At 47.3% G+C, this 23,582-nt stretch overlaps 2 protein-coding genes across 3 annotated transcripts in view; one reads left to right on the top strand and one right to left on the bottom strand.

Annotated features, from left to right (window-relative positions):
* LOC135966774 (ATP-dependent 6-phosphofructokinase, platelet type-like) overlaps window positions 1-22,928 on the bottom strand; it is a 104,617-nt gene extending 81,689 nt beyond the window's left edge. Inside the window, exons 1-2 of one of the 2 annotated variants that reach the window (XM_074011211.1) lie at window positions 22,769-22,928; window positions 21,762-22,024 (exon numbers count right to left, since the gene is read on the bottom strand). In XM_074011211.1, coding sequence (XP_073867312.1) covers window positions 21,843-22,024; window positions 22,769-22,880 — 294 coding nt within the window. In that variant the 5' untranslated portion in view covers window positions 22,881-22,928 and the 3' untranslated portion in view covers window positions 21,762-21,842. Of the gene's footprint in view, window positions 1-21,761; window positions 22,025-22,768 lie in introns of those variants that run through there. The other variant, XM_065526764.2, reaches the window with a different exon arrangement.
* LOC141408386 (uncharacterized) lies at window positions 1,529-3,228 on the top strand. Its single transcript, XM_074012518.1, has 3 exons — window positions 1,529-1,790; window positions 2,003-2,361; window positions 3,029-3,228. The coding sequence occupies exons 1-3, from the start codon at window positions 1,529-1,531 to the stop codon at window positions 3,095-3,097; spliced, it is 690 nt and encodes a 229-aa protein (XP_073868619.1). The 3' UTR covers window positions 3,098-3,228.
* Window positions 22,929-23,582: the final 654 nt, after the last annotated feature.

Below are 23,582 nucleotides of genomic sequence, written 5' to 3'. Positions count from 1 at the left end.
ACACATAAATGCAAACACACATACATATATACACCCCTCAAAGACCCCATTATTCAATTCTAAACAAAGTGGTTTATCCCCCAAATGTACCTTCTCGTAATTAATAAGCTCTACTGCACATTTCTTGTTTCAAATAATGAGGTCTCACACACAGCACACACACATTTATACTCCAATACGTGTGAACATATACATAGAAATAGGCACACGGGCACGAAGGCCCTCTTCTGTAAAGGTATTCTCAAACTTGAACTGAACCAATTCTGCTAATTATAGTCAGAGTCAGCAAAGATATATATTTGACCTCGGAATGATTATACTCGTTCTTTTCGTTACCCCTGGCAACAGCAAGAATGTAAAACAGAGTTGTGTGATACCATGTCACTTATTCAATCCCACTTCCTGGGATCTGACCCACTTGTAATAGGGTTTCTGTCTGAGTGATTTCCTTCTGACTAAAATCATGAGATAATTCCTTCTCTTCCTGCTTTCTCTTTCCCAGGCCTTTTCACTGCCCTTTCCTCAATCTCAGAAACTAAATCATACTTGTCAAAATGGAAGGCAAAGAAACAGTCTTAGGAGTGAATCCCACAATGGAATGGACTCAAGAGAGGAAAAAATATTCTTTTTGAAAATGTACAAAAGGAAAAGTCAAGAGGCCTGCGTTCCCTCTCACGACAGAAACAGACGTCAGCATAGCAGGTCACTCAGCACAGTTCAGCTCTGTGTATGAAACAGAGATTCTAGTCCTTGTCCCTGTTTCATGATGTTGCAGTGAAGGAAACAAAACAGACAAAGGGCACAGGCTGCAGAAAAGGATTTTAAAAGGATGACTTTTAAAATGTGCACCTGCTTTTCGAGGGCACAATGAGGATATTTTCAAGTATATTAAAGCTGATTTATAAGAGATGGGTATAAAGACTCTACAAGGTCATTAGACTTTAGACTTACAAAGAAAACAAATCACATTCTCCTAGCATCACGAGTCAGGTGTTCCACAAATACTAAGAAGAGCCACCGCAACGGGATCCACTATGAGGGGTCAAAACATAACCCATGAAGCGTGGCCGAGAGCTCCTATAATTAGATTATAGGAATCTATAATCAGGAATCTCCTGATTTCTAGGAATCTAATTTTAAACATCCTCACAGCTAGCACATCACAAAAATACAGAGCTCCAAATGCCGTAACACAAGTGCTAAGAAGACCTAAGCCAAAAATATACGAGGCATTTCAGGCAAGAATCCAGAATCAGAAGAACACAAGTTTTCTAAGTTCTTCAAAAGCTGGTGCTGGTTCAGGCTCTTCTGCAGACTTCAACAAAAGACACGCTAGAATTAGCCATTGACGGTAACCCTGAGTCAACACGCACGGTGTTCGGAAAAGCACAAGGCCTGCTCCGGCCTTGAGACCCCTGGGAACTTTCTCTGGACCGCACCGAGTGGATGACTTTGAGAACTCAAAATAACCAACAACCAGTCCATGAACAGAGAAAGAAGACTGCAGCCTCCCTGGGGACCTGGCTCCATGCCTGCCCGCTTTCTTCCGGATACCTTTGCCCTTCCCGGCTCCCTGCTTCACCTGGCGACGCTCTGGGTTCAGGCCCCTCTCCAGCTGTGTCTTGGTCCACGGCTGGCTGCCCGTGTGAAGCACCAGGCCTTGAAGGACCATCTCCACCTGCTCCCTGCACTTCCCACCCACTTCCGCGAGACTCCCAGGCTCTGGCTGCTCTCAGGGATCAGGGCCGCCAGGCTCCCCTCACAGGCTCCAACTGGAGTCCTGCCCCCTGGTTTTCAACAACACTTGGGACTTTCTCCTGGAAACTCTCGGCTCTGGACTTTAGTGAACTGCGCCATCCAGCTCTTCTCTGGACTCTAAGCAGGGCTTTTTCTGGGTCTTCCAACCCTGCCTCCATTTCCAAATGTGGGCTTTCCTTTGGCCTCCTCTCTCCAGACATGCACGCCTCACACTCTGGCTACTTGACCTGCCCTTCTACCTAAGAGGCTCCCAAATGCACCTTGCTCCAGATTTTCCCCAAGCCTCCTCCTATATTTCCAGACTCGCAGCTTGCAGTGGTGTCTGTAAGTATCTCCGAGTCAGATCCACACTTGCTTCTGATTTCCAGCAAAGCGCAACGCCGACCTCAGGGTGCAGACTCGCAGCTTCTTCCGCCTTCCTGCACTCCCTCTTCCCCTCCTGACCCAGGCACCGAATCGCTCAGCTCACTGGCTGCCTTCTGTCCTCCTCTCGCCACGGCGAGTGCCCTGCATGAGCCTGCTCTGTCCCTCCGGCTCCACGGCGTGCCGCACATCAGAGGCGATTCTCTCCGAAACCCTCAGTGGCTCCCTCGTATCCGACAGGTAAGGACTTCCACATTCTGGCCCCAATCTAACTTTCTGGCCTCAGATATGCACATGCATATTTTATCTATGCAAGGAGAGTACAGGCCTCACACCTGCTCTCATTCCTGGGCTCCTAGCTCCTCCTGAAGGTGCTGTATGAGCTACCTATGCACTTTCCAAACACTAATTGAATATGCGCTTGGAGAACATTTACTTGATAATTTTGTGGCATTGCTGGATAACGTGGACAAAGTGAGAACTACGCAGGTGTGTGGATGCTGCCTTGCCCAGACCTCACTTACCCAGACACTCCCAGATGCTCAAGGTGACCAGCCCTATTGGCGCACAGGCAGGCGCAGGCTGCACTCCCACAGCTGGGCCCCGCGAGCTGAACTATAATCATGAAGCAGCTGTTTGCTCCTAAATCTGTGTATGCCGGTGCACTTGTCACACATTACTGAAACCAATAAAGTATGACTCCAAGGAGAGAATAATTGTATGAAAACTAAGTTGGATGCCTTTCAAAGACTTAATATGGGGGAAATTTTTTTTTCATTTTAATCTTTTCTACATTGCTATCATATTAGGTATGGGCAAAACATATACACAATGTTTGAGGAAATAATTTTTAAAGGTTTCAAATGTAACATAACTTGTTTCTCTTGTGTTGCCTATTCTCTTCTAGAAGAATCAAAACTGTGGCAGGCCTGCGATGGCTGTGGTTGAGGAAAGAGGCCACACCCACAGCCAGTAGAACCACGCTCAGCAGCAGCCTAGCCCCGCGTGGAAGGGGCGTGAACACTCTCGGGAGAGGTGGATGTGCACTAACCGTTCCCAGCTCTGACCTCTTTGATTAACTGAATATGGTGATTGGTTTTATCTGAACGTCAGACAAAAGGGTGTCTACGCCCAGGAAAGACTCTAAACACTCTGGACCCTGCTGGGGCAGATGGTGACCTTGACCCAGTGATACCACTCTCCATTGGGCACACAGCCCAGTCTCCTAATCGTAAAGGACATTCATAGCAACACTACGAAAAAGAAACACGACTGTTCTGACCCGGAAAAGTGAAATTTAAAACATTAAATATACAGGTTCTAACTAAGAGGCAGACGGACCGGGCGGGTGGCTCATGCCTGTAATCCCAACCCCTTGGAAGGCCGTGGTGGGTGGATCACTTGAGGTCAGGAGTTCGAGACCAGCCTGGCCAACATGGTGAAACCCCATCTCTACTAAAAATGCAAAAATTACCCTGATGTGGTGGCGGGCACCTGTAATCCCAGCTACTTAGGCGACTGAGGCAGGAGAATCGCTTGAACCCGGGAGGTGGAGGTTGCAGTGAGCCGAGATCGCACCACCGCAGTCCAGCTTGGGCAACACTTTCTCAAAAAAAGTAAAATAAAATAAAATAAAATAAAATAAAATAAAATAAAATAAAAGGCAGACAAACAAAAGGAGATTTCCTCTGATCTTAAAAACAGAAGTATTTGATTCACAGCCTGGATAATTGAAGATCTGTATAGAAATCACCTAGGGCCCCGCCCTCCCTCACAACAGACTGGGGTAGAGGGAAGGAGGGCAGGAGGGGGGCCCCTTATCCACGAGAGGCTCCTCCCACCCCATCCCCTTCCTCAGGAGGGCGGCCTGCCCAGCACAGGCTCCATTCTCCCCAGGTAAGACCCTGGTGTCTCTACAGGAACACCCACCTCCCTTCCCTGCAATCCACTCCAGCTGCTCACGGCCAGTCAAGGGGGCGCTCTTCAGAGAGGAGCAAACGGCTTAGGGGAGAGCCTGAACTCCCACGTCCCAGGTGTGGCTTGCCAGGGAGCACAGAGGAAGGATGCAGGTCCCGAGAAGGAGGAGGCGCAGGAGGACGATGAGAGAGACAAAAGAGACAAGAGAGGCTGCCTAGCGACGCGCTGAGCGCAGGACCTGGCGGAGGCCTCCTGGGGACGGGCAGAGGCAAACATGCTGCTGCTTCTAGGCTGCTCCGGAGGATACAAACTCGGAAGGGGCTGCAAGGCAGGACTCGCTGAGGAGCAGTCATGTGGATGCCCCGCCTCTCACACGGCACACACTGAAAACATGCAACTAACAAACAACACAACACGCATGTACAATGCGCTTATACAACACTGACAACACACAATGCACACAAACAAACACAACCTATACAACACATACCCAATACATGCAACTCACAACACAATATGCATTTTTAACACTCAGGCAACACATAACCAATACATGCAATGCACAACACAACATGTACGTACAACACACTCATACACACATACAGCACACGTAACTCACATACAACACAACACGCACGTACAATGCACTCATACAGCACACACAACACACAACTCACACACAACATGCACATGCAACACACTCATACGACACACAACACTCATATAACACACAACACACACAACTCACAACACAACATGCACACACAACACTCACACAACATGCACACAATACATACAACTCACAACATACACATACAACATACTCATACAGCTCACGTACAAAACATGCAACTCACGTTCAACACAACATGCACATACAACATACATGACACACGCAAATCAATGCAACATTCACATACTCACAACATACACATACAATACACTCAAACAACACATACAAGAAATGTAACTCACGCACAACACAACATGCACATACAACACACTACACAACATTCAACACATACAACATACACAATACATGCAACTCAACACAAATACATGTACAATGCACTCACAACACACAACACTTACACAACACACAACACATGCAACTCACAAACACACGTACAACACACTCATACAACACACAACACTCACACAACATACACACAATACATGCAACTCATATACAACATACACATACACACGTACAATGCACAACACTCATATAACACACAACACACATACAACATACAAAACATACAACTCACAAATACACGTACAACACACTCATACAACACACATACAACATACAAAACATACAACTCACAAATACACGTACAACACACTCATACAACACACAACACTCAAACATACAATAAATGCAACTCAACACAATATGCACATACAACACACATACAACCCATGCAACTCACATACAACACAACACACTCATGCAACACATTCATACAACACACACTGTACAGATTCTAAGTATGAAATAGAAAACAGCACACGCACGGTTTCTAAAGTATGATGAAAGTGTTTTCAAGAAGGTCGTCCAACATCCAAACTGGTACCATGTCCTCATTTTCAGCTGCTGCTCAGATTCAAGCATTTTTATCATCCGCTCTATGAATTATAATAATACAGCATAAACCCAGTTTTCATTTTACACCCACTTTGGCGTGGGGTGCTCCAAAACAGGGGCCAGGAGCCTCAGAGTCGTCCCTCAGAACAAAACACAACCCACACTCAGAGGCCAGGAAGGGAACTCGGGGGGCGACACACACTCTCTCATCTGCAGAGCTCTGCTTCAATTATTTCATACGTAACCAGGGCTGGAACGGGGTTGCTGAGGGTACAGACATGGCAAACTGAGAAGAAACTGGCAGGTGGAGAAAGATCGGTCAAAATCCAAGGAAAAATGCTGAACGTTTTCCACAAATAGTTCACACGACATGATACTCGGGCTACTGAAAGTTTATTGAGAGGGGTCTTGCTCCAAAGAAAAAGTTCTCTCTCAAGGTTATCGAAGATTCACAGCAGACACCTGCCCCCAACACACCATCTGCCGAGGGCCTATGAGTCAAAAAGAAGGTAAGACAGAAGTCAGGGTGCAGGGGAAGGAGAGCAGGAGGGGACCGAGTACTCGGAACCAAGTGAAGTGATGGGCGGACACTGAATGCCTGACTCCAGGGTTATCACCTGGGAAAACAAGTCTGTTGAAGTCTGTAGTAACAGTGTTAGTGCTTTCACTGAACCTGCACTCAACACTGGAGAACCTCCCTGTGTTATGAAGACGATCTGAAAAATAACATTAATTCACAAGGTAGAGTGACAATTCAGCCACAGAAAATAAAACTGATATAATCCACTACAAGTCACACTGTGTCTTTCTTTAAGACTGGTCTATGATGCAGAAAAGAGGCAGCTTGAGATCTAAAATACTGAAACTGGCAGACACCTTGTTTCCCTGAATTCTCACAACCGTGGCACCAGCTAGGGTAAGACAGAGTGGCTTTCAGAGCTTCCAGAACAACAGAACAGATCAATCATAAATATGCAAAGGTGATCTGAAGACAGAATTAATATTCCACGTTTTGGCTTAAACTAGTCATGTGATTTCCAATAAGTGGGAAACATCCACACCAATTTTTATAGGAAAGTTCAATGTGAACACATAGTACAGAACACTATCTTTGTTTTGGAATGTATTTCTTTAATATGACAATTTCAATTGTCTTTAGGGATTCCTGATATTGAATGCTCATCTTTATTAATGATGAGCTACCCATTTTCTGACTGAGGAAATGGAAAGTTGTCACTGCCTAACAGCAATACTCAACACGGCATGTATGAAAGGGAAAGCTACACCTGTGTGCACACACATGCATACACATGCATACACATACCTACACATGTACACGAACACACATACACGTGTATGCACGTGCACACACATGTACACATGTGTGCATACATACATATGCACGCACACATACGCACATACATGCATACACACGCATATACGCACACACATACATATACACACGTACACATGTACATACATACATGCATATACACGTGCACATGGACACGCATACACGCACATACACACGTGCACACACATGCATGTGTACATGCATACGTAAGTATCATCTCAGGTATGTGGATTCAAAATTCTGATGCAAACAAGAATAATCACAAAACAAGGCAGGGTGTCAACAAGTGAGAATTGAGATGGAAGTCCTGGAATGTTCCAGAGACGATATGAGGGAGGTCTGCACATCACATAAACATCTTACCCATTTTAAACGTGACCATTCCTGCCAACATCGGCCTGGATTAAGAAGATTTCATTTACATAAGGAACAGAAAATATAATACTTGTTCTAATGAGGTTCTCTAATCATTAGATTATTTTCATAATTATAAGTAATCACTAAATAACTTCCTTTCAAGGGTCTAAAAATAAAAATAAGATAACAAAGTCACAGTCCTGACAGTTTTATCATGCAAATCACAGCTGTGAAAATAAAGCATGGCTTTGAGACTATGCCCTCCTCAAATACCCTTCATGGAATTTTGTACCAGTAATGGCTGGTAATTAATTGTTACACCAGGTGGAAAAGTATATCATTTGGGGTATATGAAGTAAGCATGTAAAGAGAAATGACCACACACACCTGAAACCAGGTCTCATTTCACAACTGTTTCCTACTTTAGATTTGCTTAATTTACTTCATGAGGTGCCTTGAGGAGAGAAAGCAGAGCTGGGATCTGCCCCGAGGCTGCTTCGGGAAGAGCTGGGTGGGCACCAAGCCCCTCAGACAGAGGGCTGAGCTGCGTGGCCATGACCCCATCACTGCGGCTCCCCAAGCGTGTGTCCCTGTGTGTCACGCAAACCCCTGCCACACAGGTGACACACGCCACACGCCTGACACAGGCTCAGCACACAGGGAGCGATCAGTAAGTGGTGACTAGAGAGAAGCGACGGCCTTCAGCGTGGACGGAGAAAACAGGTCACAGACTCACAGAGGAAACGCCGCAGATCCACAGACGGATAAAACACCACAGATGCATGGACGGAGGAAACAGACCACAGACGCACGGAGCGAAGAAAAGCACCACAGACGCACGGAGGGAGGAAAAGCGCCACAGACGCACACATGGAGAAAACGCCACAGACGCACAGACGAAAGAAACGCCACTGACGCACGGACAGAAGAAATGCTACAGACGCATGGATGGAGGAAACGCGCCACTGCGGCACGCATGGAGAAAATAGGCCACAGACGCACGAAGGGAGAAAACGCCACAGACGCACGGACGGAAGAAACAAGGCAGAGACGCGCACACACCAGTGTGGAACATGGGACAGGAACGTCCCGGCCATGCACCTTCCACTCCCACTAGGGACTTCCCACCCCAGAGCACTCAGGATGGCTGTGGAGCTCCTGCCACCCACCCCAGAGGTGAAGCTGGGGAGCCAGAGATGAGCAGGTTCACGTCCATCAAATGCGGCTGCAATCCCTGTAATAACAGGAGGTCACCATTAAACAGAAGGGCACTTCACTTGGAATAAAAGCACTCTGCATAAAAGACTAAAGATTGGCCGGAGACCGCTTAGAAACCATCACAATCATTCTTGCTAGTGACAGTGAAGCTTCAAGAGTGGTCACTTTTCCTGTAGAAACGCCACAGAGGTGATTCCTGGAACTCAGTTAGAATATTTCTTTCCCGGAAACCACACAACCAAGAGTTTAATAATGCCATCTCTTGAGCAGAAAGATTAAGATTTGTGATGAAACAAAACCCTGGCAAGCCTCCTGATTCTAGAAGATGCTATACAGAAAAGCTAACTCAAAGGGCTTGCATTTCTTTTGTCGTCCATGACACACATGAAAAAAATTTTAAATATACAAAAAATGTAGGATTTGTACAGTGAGTACCAATGTATCTACTCCCTGGATCACAGATTAGATTTTAAATGTAAAGTTCTAAAGGTTCCCAGCTAAGGAAATGTGCAGTGTAAGCCTCTACCTGGTTAGAACCAAGGGGAATGGAATGAACTTTCCCCAGCCTTGCTACTCAGCTGGGAGGGGTTGCCACAGCTCCGCCACCCCACACCAGAGCACCCAGGATGGCTGTGGAGTTCCTGCCACCCATCCCAGAGGTGAGGCTGGATCCCCAATCGAGGTGTTAAGAGTGAGCCAGCTGGGCGCGGTGTCTCAAGCCTACAATCCCAGCACTTTGGAAGGCCAAGATGGGTGGATTACGAAGGCAAGAGATCGAGATCATCCTGGCTAACACGGTGAAACTCCGTCTCTGCTAAAAAAAAAAATACAAAAAACTAGCCGGGCGAGGTGGCGGGCGCCTGTAGTCCCAGCTACTCTGGAGGCTGATGCAGGAATGGCATAAACGTGGGAGGCAGAGCTTGCAGTGAGCTGGGATCTGGCCACCGCACTCCAGCCTGGGCGACAGAGCGAGACTCCATCTCAAAAAACAAAACAAACAAACAAAAAGAGTGAGCCAGCCTTTAGAGGCCATGTGGTCTATACTTGAATAGAAAATGTTCCAGAAAACCAAAGATTCCAATGCCTGTGATGAATTCCTAACCATTTGAAACCCAGGCTCCTCATCTATATAAAGAGAACAATGCTCTCTCCTGAGAAAGCATTTCAGAAGGATGAAAAAGGATCCACATGAGAGCAGCTGAAAACTACAAAGCACGCTGCAGTTAAAAGATTTATAAGATTTTTTCCATATCTTTGTTTCAAAGAATGTCAGCATTCTAAATATTGCGCTTCATCCCACATCACCTTTCAGGATCAAATCATAACGATCAAAAGTGTCAGCAGAAGGCCGGGCGCGGTGGCTCACGCCTGTAATCCCAGCACTTTGGGAGGCCGAGGCGGGCGGATCACAAGGTCAGGAGATCGAGACCACGGTGAAACCCCGTCTCTACTAAAAATACAAAAAAAATTAGCCGGGCGCGGTTGTGGGCGCCTGTAGTCCCAGCTACTCGGGAGGCTGAGGCAGGAGAATGGCGTGAACCCGGGAGGCGGAGCTTGCAGTGAGCCGAGATCGCGCCACTGCACTCCAGCCTGGGCTGGGCGACAGAGCGAGACTCCGTCTCAAAAAAAAAAAAAAAAAAAAAAAAGTATCAGCAGAATCCCTACGAGCTCAGTCGCCGTGTGCTTCTTCTCCCTGCATGAGAATTCCTGCAGAACGATGGGACCATCCAAGAATGGCTCCCTGCCATCATGTGCCCATATTCCTTCCCCAGGGAGCTATTCCTGTACTCATGGGGCATGGGAAACCTGTATAACACCACCAGAAAGTCCTTGTTTGATTTACACACTTCCCAGAAGGGCTGATTTTATCCAGAATCCGAACTGTGTCAAACACTAAACCTAAGAAATCATCAAAAACCAAGGAAATGTAAGGTCATCTCCTGCCCAGGGTGCATGGCTACTAGGGGAGAAATAGAAAATGAGACACGAAAGCAAACTTTTAAGATATTCAGAACACCACTGGATGATTCCAGGAACCCATTACAGATCATTGCTGTTCCTAATAACAGGAAAGAAATTCTAAAATTCCAACAGGCATGGTGAGTCCCTCACTTGCATGAAATCAAAATAATAATCCATCACTATCTTTAAAAGACAAAAGAAAAACTCTATTTCCTCTTCATATTAATTTGTGTACAAATAACTTAAGTGAGGAAATCTTAATGTCTGGACTGTGATATCAATAGCAAAATAACCCCAAGCTTCCCAATTAAAGGATATAGACGGGCTGAGTGGATTTAAAGAAGAAAAACCAACTATATGCTGCCTACAAAAAACTCACTTCAGCCGTAAAGACACACATAGACTAAATGTGAAGGGATGGAAAAACATGTTCCACATTAATGGAACTCAAAAGTGAGCAAGAGTAGCTATATTTATTTCAGACCAATCACAAGTTAAGTCAAAAACTCTAAAAAGGTAATTATATAATAAAGAGATCAACATAGCAAGAGGATATAACAATTACGAGTATATGGGCACCCAACAACAAAGCACCCAGATACATAAAGCAAATATTAGTAGATCTAGAGAGAGAGGTTGGGCACGGTGCCTCATGCATGTAATCCCAGCACTTTGGGGGGTGGAGGCAGGTGGATCACCTGAGGTCAGGAGATCAAGACCAGCCTGGCCAACATGGTGAAACCCTGTCTCTACTAATACAAAAAATTAGGCCAGGATGGTGGCACACGCCTGTAATCCCAGCTACTTGGGAGGCTGAGGCCGGAGAATCATTTGAACTCGGGAGGTGGAGGTTGCAATGAGTTGAGATTGCACCTCTGCACTCTAGTCTAGGCAACAAGAGCAAAACTCCGTCTCAAATATATACACACACACACACACACATATATATATATATATATAGAGAGAGAGAGACACCAACACATCAATAGTAGGGGCCTCAAAACCCCACTGTCAGCACTGGAGATCATCTAGACAGAAAATAACAACAAATTATCAAGTTGAAAGTACAGTGTAGACCAAATGGACCTAACAGACATTTACAGAACATTTCATCCAACAGATACAAACGCACATTTTTCTCATCGGCACATGGAACATTCTCTAGAATCAACCACATGCTAGGCTGCTAAAGAAGTCTCAATACATTTTTTAAAAATTGAAATAACATCTAGGATATTCTCAGACGGTAACAGAATAAAGCTATAAATCAACAACAAGGAACAGATACTTCTCAAAAGAAGACATTTATGCAGCCAATAGACACATGAAAAAATGCTCATCATCACTCGCCATCAGAGAAATGCAAATCAAAACCACAATGAGATACCATCTCACACCAGTTAGAATGGCAATCATTAAAAAGTCAGGAAACGACAGGTGCTGGAGAGGATGTGGAGAAATAGGAACACTTTTACACTGTTGGTGGGATTGTAAACTAGTTCAACCATTATGGAAAACAGTATGGCGATTCCTCAAGGATCTAGAACTAGATGTACCATATGACCCAGCCATCCCATTATTGGGTATATACCCAAAGGATTATAAATCATGTTGCTATGGAGACACATGCACACATATGTTTATTGCGGCCCTATTCGCAATAGCAAAGACTTGGAATCAACCCAAATGTCCATCAGTGACAGACTGGATTAAGAAAATGTGGCACATATACACCATGGAATACTATGCAGCCATCAAAAAGGATGAGTTTGTGTCCTTTGTAGGGACACGGATGCAGCTGGAAACCATCATTCTTAGCAAACTATCAGAAGAACAGAAAACCAAACACTGCATGTTCTCACTCATAGGTGGGAACTGAACAATGAGATCACTTGGTCTCGGGAAAGGGAATATCACACACCAGGGCCTATCATGGGGTGCGGGGAGAGGGGAGGGATTGCACTAGGAGTTATACCTGATGTAAATGACGAGTTGATGGGTGCTGACGAGTTGATGGGTGCAGCACAGCAACATGGCACAAGTATACATATGTAACAAACCTGCACTTTATGCACATGTACCCTAGAACTTAAAGTATAATAATAATAAGAAAGAAAGAAAGAAAGAAAGAAAGAAAGAAAGAAAGAAAGAAAGAAAGAAAAAAGAAAGAAAGAAAAAAGAAAGAAAGAAAGAAAGAAAAGTCAGGAAACAACAGGTGCTGGAGAGGATGTGGAGAAATAGGAACACTTTTACACTGTTGGTGGGACTGTGAACTAGTTCAGTCATTGTGGAAAACAGTGTGGCGATTCCTCAAGGATCTAGAACTGGAAATACCATTTGACCCAGCAATCCCATTACTGGGTATATACCCAAAGGATTATAAATCATGCTTCCATAAAGACACATGCACACGTATGTTTATTGCGGCACTATTCACAATAGCAAAGACTTGGAAGCAACCCAAATGTCCATCAATGACAGACTGGATTAAGAGAATGTGGCACATTTACACCATGGCATACTATGCAGCCATAAAAAAGGATGAGTTCATGTCCTTTGTAGGGACTCGGATGCAGCTGGAAACCATCATTCTCAGCAAACTATCGCGAGGACAGAAAACCAAACACCGCATGTTCTCACTCATAGGTGGGAAATGAACAGTGAGATCACTTGGACACAGGAAGGGGAACATCACACACCGGGGCCTGTTGTGGGGTGAGGGGAGGGGGGAAGGATAGCATTACAAGATATACCTAATTTAAATGACAAGTTAATGGGGACAGCACACCAGCTTGGCACATATATACATATGTAACAAACCTGCACATTGTGGACATATACCCTGGAACATAAAGTTTAATAAACAATCAAACAAAAAACAAATCAACAACAAGGAGAACTTTCAAAACTGTATAAATACATAGAAATTAAACAATATGCCCTTGAATAGCCAATGGGTCAATGAAGAAATTAAGAAGGAAATTTAAAAATGTCTTGAAATAATTGAAAACAGAAACAAGACATATCAAAGCCTATGGCATACAGCAAAAGCAGTATTAAGAGGAAAGTTTAGAACAATAAACTCCTACATTTAAAAAACAGATTTAAAATAAACAACCTAACAATGAACTGCAATGAGCTAGAAGAGCAGGAACAAATCAAATCCAGAAGTGGTAGCAGAAAAGAAATAACAAAGATCAAAGAGGAAGTAAATAATATGGAAACTAACAAATATAAAAGATGAAGAAAAGAGTGTTGGTTTTTTGAAAAGATAAATAAAATAGACAAGCCATTCGCTACACTAAGAAAGAAAAAGAAATCCCAAATAAATAAAATTAGAAACCAAAAAGGAGAATTACATTTGATACCACAGAAATACAAGGGATCATTAGAAACTATTTTTAACAACTGTTATGTCAACAGATTGGAAAACCTAGAGGAAATGGATAAATTCCTGGACATGTACAACCTACCTAGATGGAACCAAGAAGAAACGGAAATCCTAAACAGACCAATAATGAGTAACACGTATGACTATATAATAATAAAATGTCTCCAACAAAGAAAACCCCAGAACTAGGTGGCTTCACAGCTGAATTCTACAAATTTTTATTTCAATTCTTCGCAAACTATTCCAAAAATATTGAAGACGAGGGAATTCTGCCAAGTTCATTCTTCAAGCCAAGCATTACCCTGATACCAAAATAAGACAAGGACACAATAAAAAGAGAAAACTATAGGTCAATACCCCTGATGAACACAGATGCAAAAATCCTCAGCAAAATACTAACAAACTGAATCCAACAGTAAATCAAAAAGATTATACACCATGATCAAGTGGGATTTATCCCAGGATGCAAGGATTGCTCAACAAACACAAATCAATAAACACGCTACATCACATCAACAGAATTAAGGACAAAAACCATATCATTTCGACAGATACAGAAAAAGCATTTGATAAAATTCAACGCTGCTTCATGATAAAAAGTTTCAACAAACGAGGCACTGAAAGAAACATATCTCAACACGATAAAGGCCATATGTGACAAACCCACAGCTAACATAATGGTGAATGGGGAAATACTAAGCGCTTTTTCTCTGACACCTGTAACAAGACAAGGACGCCCACTTGTGCCACTCCTATCCAACACAGCACTGAACGTCCTAGTCAAGAGCAGTTAGGCAAGAGAAAGAAATCAAGGGCACCCAAAGTGGAAAAGAGGAACTCTAATTGTCTGTTTGCAGACAATATGCTCTTATATATTAAAAAAAAAAAAAAAGCTCCAGCAAAAATCTCTTTGAACCGATAAACAAATTCAGTAAAGTTACAGAATACAAAATAAACATATAAAAGTCAGTAGCATCTCTATAGACTAACAATGAGCCAGTGGAAAAAGAAATCAAGAAAGCAATCCAATTTAGCTACAAAAATATAAAATAAAAATAAAAATACCTCAGAAGAAGTCTAACCAAGAGGGTTAAAGATCTCTATGAGGAAAATGATATTCTACCCTCTGAAGGTAGAACAGTGGAACCTAGAGACAGGAAAGGGCGGCGGGAAGGCAGAAAGGGAGAGGTTGGCTAATGGATACAAAATTACATCTAGATAGTAAAAATGAGGTTTAGCGTGCTATAGCCTTGTACGGTGACTGTAGTTTATAATTTATTGTATATTTTCAAGCAGCTAGAAGGGAGGATTTTAAATATTCCCAGCATTAAGAAATGACAAATGTTTGAGAAGACGGACATGCTAATTATCCTGATTTGCTAATTACACATGATAAACATGTATTGAAATATCAGACTGTATCCCATGGATATGTACCATAATGTGTCCATTAAAAATAATAATTGTTAAAAACCCAAGGGCCATTTCTCATTTGTCCTATGTCAATGTCGTGGTCCATTGGTGGAGACCTAGCCATTTGCAAGTTAGACTATAGTCACTTGAGCTGAAAGCAAATGAATCGTCACAAAAACTACCACTGGCACCAAGTCTTCTTTCCAGAATTTCCTGGCCACAGCACTGCCACAGTCACTGTGGGCAGGAAAGACACACTAGCAACCAACTTTCAACCCCAGTACAGTTGAAGCTTATATTTCTCTGGTTTGGAATAAGTGTGTGTTCATAACTTACATTTACTCCAACTGTCCCCTTGCTTAAATAGCTCCTTAAGGATGATTTCCTGTTACTAAATTCCAACAGCTTCCGAGCACCCATTATATTCTCCAAAGCAAATAAAAAGAGAAAATGTGTTGAAAGCCTGATAATGTTCACTGAAGAATCCAGAATGATGTACTGCTTGAAATGGCCACTCCACCTTGTTCCTTTACATGACTTTTAAAGTAGCCCCAGTTATTACACATAATTGAAGCCATAATTTCTGCAATACCATTAGGTCCACAAAGGGTGGGGCCAGGGGACTTCAAAGTCTGTCTCTGAATTTTTTTTAAAAAAAGGAAAGCTTATGAGAGTAGGTAATGAAAATAAATATTCACACAACTCAGAGCAGGGCATGGTGACACATAAAGCTCCAGCCTGGCACAGGTGTCCAGCCAGTGAGGGTGGGGACACAGACTCATATGGTCCCCACAATCCCCCAGAAGTGCCACAGACAGGTGGATGGCCTGAGGTAGAATCAGGCTCCGAATTCCAGGAGCTGTCTGGCTCATGTGCACCGCTTGTGGTCCACAGTGCACGAGGATGCCCCACGTCAACAGTCCCGGTGCAGAGCACAAGAATGCCCCATGTCACGAGCCCCCGCTGCAGAGCATAGCCCGAAGGTGCCAGCCCAGCCTCCTACACACACTGGCCACCAAGGCACTGCCCTCCAGGAAGGAGGACCCCAGAGGTCGTGGCAGGATGAGGTTCTGCTCTTCATCATCCCCGAGCAGAGGGGAAAGTCCCAGAAGACATTTGGGGAGCCTCTACAGGTGGTTGGGGGACTCTGAATGGAGGTTCAAAGTTGTCCCCAGATACACTAGACTCAAACCTAAAACAGGTCATTCTTCCAGATATGCCCAGACTGGAACCTATACAGGCCATCCTTCCTAGCTTTCCTCTGGAAAAGCAGGCTTAAAAGAGTATCGACTAAAAGGGGCCACCAGGAAGAGGGAAGTCCTATCTTTAAAAAAAGAAATAATTTTTCTAAAAAAGAGGCACTGAGGCTCTGACCCATCTGATCACTGAGTACGTGCTCAGCAGCATCTGTCAGAGCAGAGCAAGTACACACATGCTCTCCATATCCTGTGCTCCGGGTCCCCGTGCTCCCTGCTCCCATGCCCCCCGCAGCCGTGCTCCCCACACCTGTGCTCCGGGCACCCGTGCTGCCCACACCCGTGCTCCCCGCACCCATCCTCACCTCCCCACACCTATCTGTGCTCACCATGCCTATGTTCCCTGCACCCGTGCTCCCCGCACTGTGTTCCCTGCACCCATGTCTGCTCCTCGAGCTCTCTTCCACTGATTTCCTCTGTACGTCCCTCTTGATAGTCACTGTCACCTCGAATCACCTGGCTAAATGGAGGTAAAGAAAAAGTCTAGAGTAGCACATTGGAGGACAGAGTGGAAGTGGCTGTTTACCAAGCAGGGCTATGAGATGAGCGCATCTGATCCCCATTAATCCTGACGGTCAGTTGATTAGCCCTGTTCAACAGCTGGGGACACTGAAGTGTGGAGGGACGGGCTTGCTTACCCCGGACGATGCTGACAGTGTGGGCCCAGCCCGGTCCCACAGCCACCAGGAGGAGGCTCCTGAGTGGGCAGGCGCCGAGGTGCAGCGCAGAGAACGCCTGGGACCCTGGCATAGACTCCTCAGGAAGGAAACAGAGAAAGGTCCACAGAGACTCAAGCAGCACAGAAGAAGGTCACCCACAAGTTAAAAATAGATGTTTGTGCTCTATCGTCCCAGCGTGCTAAACATCCAGCTCGCTCACACGCACGGCCTGACGTGAGCCCGGCCTCCTTCAGCATTGGGCTAAGCGAGAGAGGCACCTGCCCCTCTCCCGACAATAGCAGGCTCGGCAGCTATTCTTCAATGTACTTGACACCCCTCCGTGAGGATTAAGCTACACTCTGTCGACACTGGGTAAGTTTAATCCCGACACAGCTAACCGTGTCGATCTGCAGTGAACAAACAACTTACTTTGGATGACTCTGTCACTGACAAAGACCCTGAATCTCCCAGCAAAGCTTAGTGACACGACTTACCTTTCTGTTTTCATTTCAGGTACACTGGCCCATACGGTCTAGTTTACCTGCTGATAATGCCTTGGAAAGACCACCAGGGGGCCCCACACCATTTTCGGCTTCATAGGGATGTGAATTTCCCTTTGATGACAAAGGTAATGGGGAAATAAAACAGGGATCCAAAACAAATGCCTGTGTGTTTCCTGGGAGTGATAAGGTCAGGAACTGCCGCTCTGTGTCAGGTGAGGGAGTAACAGAGAGAATGACACCAACTCCTGAGACAGGACGTGATGCATGGTGCAGCCACCGCCTGTGGCCATGGAAATTCCAGGGAATGCAGGCCCCAGTTGCATGGTACAGCCACCATCTGCAACCACAGAAATTCCAGGGAATGCAGACCCTCAGTCACATGGTACAGTTACCATCCGCAGCCACAGAAATTCCAGGGAAGGCAGACCCTCAGACACATGGTACAGCCACCATCTATAGCCATGGAAATTCCAGGGAACACAGACCCTCATTCACATGGTACAGTCACCACCTTTGGCCACGGAAATTCCAGGGACACCAGTTGCATGGTGCAGACACCACCTGCAGCCACAGAAATTCCGGGGAACGCAGACTCCAGTCGCACGGTACAGCCACCACCTGTGGCCATGAAATTCCGGGGAATGCAGGCCCCAGTCTCTAAAGTGTTATTTGTTTTAGGAACTTCACCGCAGTGAATGTGGAAGAGTTTCTCTCTGTGCAGAGCTCAGTATCCAGAAGGGAAGTCGGCCCTAGGAATGCCTTCCTCCTCTTCAGAGCTCAGGGCCCAGGGCTGACGCCCTTGGGAGGGGTCCTTGTTCAGCAACTGTGCCTGTGGAGGGTTCCCCAACACTCACTGTGCACCTCCTAGGAGCGGAGGCTACAACAGGGAGCCAGAGATCAAGCTCTGCTCAGACAACAGTGAGCTGATGGCCTTCCACTCTAAGTTCCAACTGCAAGGAGTGTGTATTCCATGAATACTTGCTAAATGAATGATTCATAGAAGGTCGTCTGTGCTGACCTTTGCTGGTCTGCTGACTGTGGGTTTCAGAGCATAGACCTCATTCCTGGAGCAGCCAGTCCTTCCCAGAGTGATGGCTGCTGGAGGACAAAGCCCAGGGCTTCTGTCCTGCAGCAACGCGCTCAGGACCCTGCCCTGGGCACGCCGGGGGCCTCTCCAGCAGGAGATCCCCAGTCCTGACCTTGCAATATCAGTGAATCCCAGGGGAGTTCCAAGTGCTCAAAATCAAGTAAATGTCCATTGTGATTCAACATATCAATTATAGAAGAAAGGGCAGATTGCCACTTCCCTCCTCAAAGTAGGGACCATAAATCGATCCGCGGCCCTAACTGAGGCTCTGCCTTAAATCCTGTTAAAACTACCAGCCAAATACTCAAATTTACATTAGAGTTAAAGGGAAAAAAAAAAAAAAAAAAAAAAAAAAACTAAACCAAACACCTGTAAGAAATGATCAAGCAACCTGTGATACATCAACCTAAAGATTAAACATTAAAACAATGAAGTAGCAAGATATTAAAAGAGTATAAACTCTGTGTACATCGTGGTTCACGGTTCTAAAATTACACAGAGACAAAGACTGGAATGGAAGGGGGATAGGTTTACAGATACATTTTTTATTTTTAGTTTTTTAATTTTAAATATTACTTCTGTAATGTATGATTTGACTAACCAGATAATTGGACCAAAAAAAAAATCAATTATGCCTATAGATAAATATGCACAGAATCCTTCTCTCTGATGCCAATGGAATTAGTTTGGGTCTGGCCCACAGTCTTCAATCTTTTAATTAAGACACAAAAACCAGGGCCGGGCGCGGTGGCTCAAGCCTGTAATCCCAGCACTTTGGGAGGCCGAGATGGGCGGATCACGAGGTCAGGAGATCGAGACCATCCTGGCTAACACAGTGAAACCCCGTCTCTACTAAAAAATACAAAAAAAAAATAGCCGGGCGAGGTGGCGGGCGCCTGTAGTCCCAGCTACTCGGGAGACTGAGGCAGGAGAATGGCGTAAACCCGGGAGGCGGAGCTTGCAGTGAGCTGAGATCTGGCCACTGCACTCCAGCCCGGGCGGCAGAGCCAGACTCCGTCTCAAAAAAAAAAAAAAAAGACACAAAAACCATCTGTCAGGCTATTAGGAAAAAAAAAAAGATTTATAACCAGGAGCCCAGAAGAAAAGGACCTGCTATGTATCACAGCGTCTCTCCACGCCTCTCCACCCGGGACAGTGCTCCCTCTTTCCCCATTTTCATACCTACAGCACAAAGCACTTAGTAAGGAACTATCTCAATTCATGAGTCGCACAGCACAAAGGTCCGATGTCGCTGCCAAACATACCCTGCAGCCCCAAAACGAAGTGGCAACCCCCAGTGAAGGAAGAATGAGAGGCTGCTGGTTGTCATTTTAAATCTCGCAACTCAATGTCTTTGCACTTTCCTGCTTTGTTGGTTTCAAGGGCTTATTCAAATTAACCCCCCTACTGGATATTGAAGAAAGAAAGCAGGATGGTTGTGCAGGCTCTGAAGAGGCAGAGCCCTCGTTCCGCGGCCACCGCTGTCTTTCTACCCACAGCAGACGGGTTGACCAATTAGTCTCCCTTAGAGGGCACTGTTTATGATCATCGCGAACAAATGGATGCAATTGCTTCTTTTGAGATGTAGCAAATTCTGGGACCTCCGCAGGAAAAAAATAAAATAAAATAAGGGCACTGGCGCAATAGTCGTAACCTCTGCGTGACACACACACAGAAGGAAAATTAAAGCCCTGGAGGCGGAGGCGTTTGGAAAGGGAAGGTGGAAGCAGGAAGGACGCCCACAGAATAGAGTGGTCAGAAACGGACCATGTCACTAAAGGGCGCCTTAGACGGTCCAGAGGACAAAATGTCCCTCTTTCCAGGGTAAACACCCATTTGCCAAACAGCCAGTGACAGCAAGCAGGAGTTTGCTTTTTTTTTTTAAGGCGTCGAAGAGCAAGAAATAAGCTTAATAATGGGACTGACAGGGCCCTGGGCTGCTGACTCAGCTGATGTGCACAGCATCAAAATCCAGGTTCCTCAGTGCGCTCCCTCTGCAGTTCAGGACAGCACTACAACTCACCCCATCAATCACTGCTTAAAAAAGAAGTTCTAAAAAAAGAGACGACCCATTTGAAAGCAGCTGGAGGAGGAAGACAGAGAGCGACTCGCAGAATCCAACCGCTTGTAGCTTCGGAACCATAACAAGAATATGAAACTAGCGGGTCCAGCCGGGCGCGGTGGCTCAAGCCTGTAATCCCAGCACTTTAGGAGGCCGAGATGGGCGGATCACAAGGTCAGGAGATCGAGACCATCCTGGTTAACACGGTGAAACCCCGTCTCTACTAAAAAATACAAAAAACTAGCCGGGCGAGGTGGCGGGCGTCTGTAGTCCCAGCTACTCGGGAGGCTGAGGCAGGAGAATGGCGTGCACCCGGGAGGCGGAGCTTGCAGTGAGCTGAGATCTGGCCACTGCACTCCAGTCTGGGCGACAAAGCGAGACTCTGTCTCAACAAAAAAAAAAAAAAAAAGAAACTAGCGGGTCCAGTGTGAGGCAGAACAGAGACGCCATCACGGCTCTCAAGAGGCTGAACGGGAAGCCCATGGCTCAGGCCCCGCAACGCCCTAATGGTGCCTGGAGCAGCCCACAGGTCTGTGTCCTTCGTGTGGGTTCACCTTCCTAGTTTCCTGGGTAAATTCAATGTACAGCATTTATTCGCCAAGAAAAGAACATTCAAATCAAACTACTGTCATGACTCTGAAGGACTCTTAACACTCCAGTCCACACGTTCAAAAGCCCACAAATATCAGTGCTGCCACTGTGCAGGTAACAATGTTTTGGATGCATCATGCACGTAACCAGTAACGATGTTTTCATGTTTTCCGTAGCCATCTCATTCAGGATACATAAATATCTGTGACGACTTGACACTTAGTTATCTGTGACTTTCAGATAGATTTAACAAGTCTACCTGAGGGAGAAGGCCTCACCCTCCCGATCCCAGGCACAGGCGCCCCTACGTGCACCCGGGGCCTGGGGAGCGCACTCTCCATCACCTCCCGCTCTTCAATGTTAAATGTCCTCCCGGCGCGCCCGCGTCGTGGGTCCAGGCTCGGGCCCCTCCTGGAGAGCCGCTTCCACATTGCAGGGCAGGGGAAGCCCAGAGCCCGCGCCGCGGCGCCGCTGACGTCCCGGAGTCCCCGCTTCCTGGTCCTTCCGGTCCGCGGAGGCTGGCGGGGAGGGCCTGAGACCCACTTTAGTTTTCAGTTTTGTCACGAGCCGGAAGGCGACAGCACATGCGAGCACAAGAAACCCTTTTTGTAAATCTTCCAGCGGAAACGCGAGGGGCTGCCGGACCGCCTCGGAGACGCCAGGCGGGAACCCAGAGCACCCCCGCCGCGTCCTGCATTGCAGCAGCCAGGACCCCGCCCACACCGCGCGGGGCACGAGGCTACAGGAGGTGTGCGGGGACCCGGCCGTTTCTTCCTCGACATGCTGGGTGGTGGCGTGGGGCGGAGTTGGGGGGCGGGGGGCCACTTAGGAAGTGATCGCGCTGTACCCTCGCTTCGGAGGGGAAGCCCGGCCCAGTCCTACAGCTCAGAGGCAGAACGACCCCCGAGGGCGCTCCAGGCGACCCCTCTGCCAGGTTCAATTTAAAACATAAACCGGACCGGATGGAAAGCTCACTATCTTTCGGATGGAGGTTCCTACCGCCATGTCCCTTCCTCCTCCGCCCCACCCGGCAAGGACCCCGGGGCTGCCTTGACGGTTCACGCTGCCCCGCAGGTACCCCTGCCCTGCCGCTCCCGGGCACAGGCTTCGACCCAGTTCTCCCGATCGCTTCCCCGCTCTTCTCCCCGGTTCTTCCCATCGCTTCCCCATCTTTCCCCGGGTCCTCCCATCGCTCCCCCCCTCTTCTGCCCTATCCCCCCATCCCCTTCGCCCTGTTCTCCCTCTCTCCATCCGTCCCGACCTCGCCGCCTGGAGGGGTCGCGCACCTTGAGCATCCCCGCCACTGGTCAGCACGCCGATGGCCTTGCCGGCCCCGGAGAGGTGCTCCAGGAACTTCCGCAAAGAGCCCTTGGGGGCCGGGGAGTCGTCCGCGTCCATGGCGAGGAGGCCGAGGGTAGTCGCTAGTCCGGGTGCGCGGCAGGCAATGGGGACCCTGCCAGTGCGCGCCGGACTCGGAACTGCTGCCCCGCCCGCGCCCCCGCCTGGCGCCAGCGCCAATGGGCAGTGACGGGCGGGTCCCGAGCGCACCGGAGGGCCTGCGGGGGCGGGGGCGCGGCTAGGGGCAGGAGCAGGGAAAGGGGCAGGGAAAGGGCAGGGGCTGGCGGGGAGGGGGCGTGTGTAGGCAGGAGCACCTACGCGGGGGTCGTCGTAGGTAGGGGCCGCGCTAGCGATGGGGGAGGTCGCAGATGCGGGGGTACCGCCACAGGTGGGCGGGGTCCCTGTGGGTGGGGTCGCGTTGCTGGTGCGCGAGCCTCGCGGGTGGGTTGGTGGACTCTGGTTGGGGGCTTTAGAGATGCCCGGAGCGCCACAGGTGGGGGCAGGGGCAGTGTCAGGGGAGGGGGAGACCGCAGGGGGGTGAGGTCACAACGTTTGCTGGGCGCGCCAAGGCGGGGCGGAATAGAACGCGGGGAGCATCTCCCGGGGGGGCAAGGGAGACCGTGAGTGGGCGCGAACGCCGGGGCGGGTGGAAACCCCGCACTTGTTGGGAGCGCCGATGGCGGGGCGGGATGGAATTGGGGCTCGGAGACCCTACCTGGACGCGGAGGCTCGCGGCAGGCCCGGCCGCTCCTGCTGTTGTCG

Source organism: Macaca fascicularis, chromosome 13, assembly GCF_037993035.2.
Source record: "Macaca fascicularis isolate 582-1 chromosome 13, T2T-MFA8v1.1".
NCBI classification, from domain to species: domain Eukaryota; kingdom Metazoa; phylum Chordata; class Mammalia; order Primates; family Cercopithecidae; genus Macaca; species Macaca fascicularis.
This window is presented reverse-complemented; position numbering and strand designations above follow the sequence as displayed.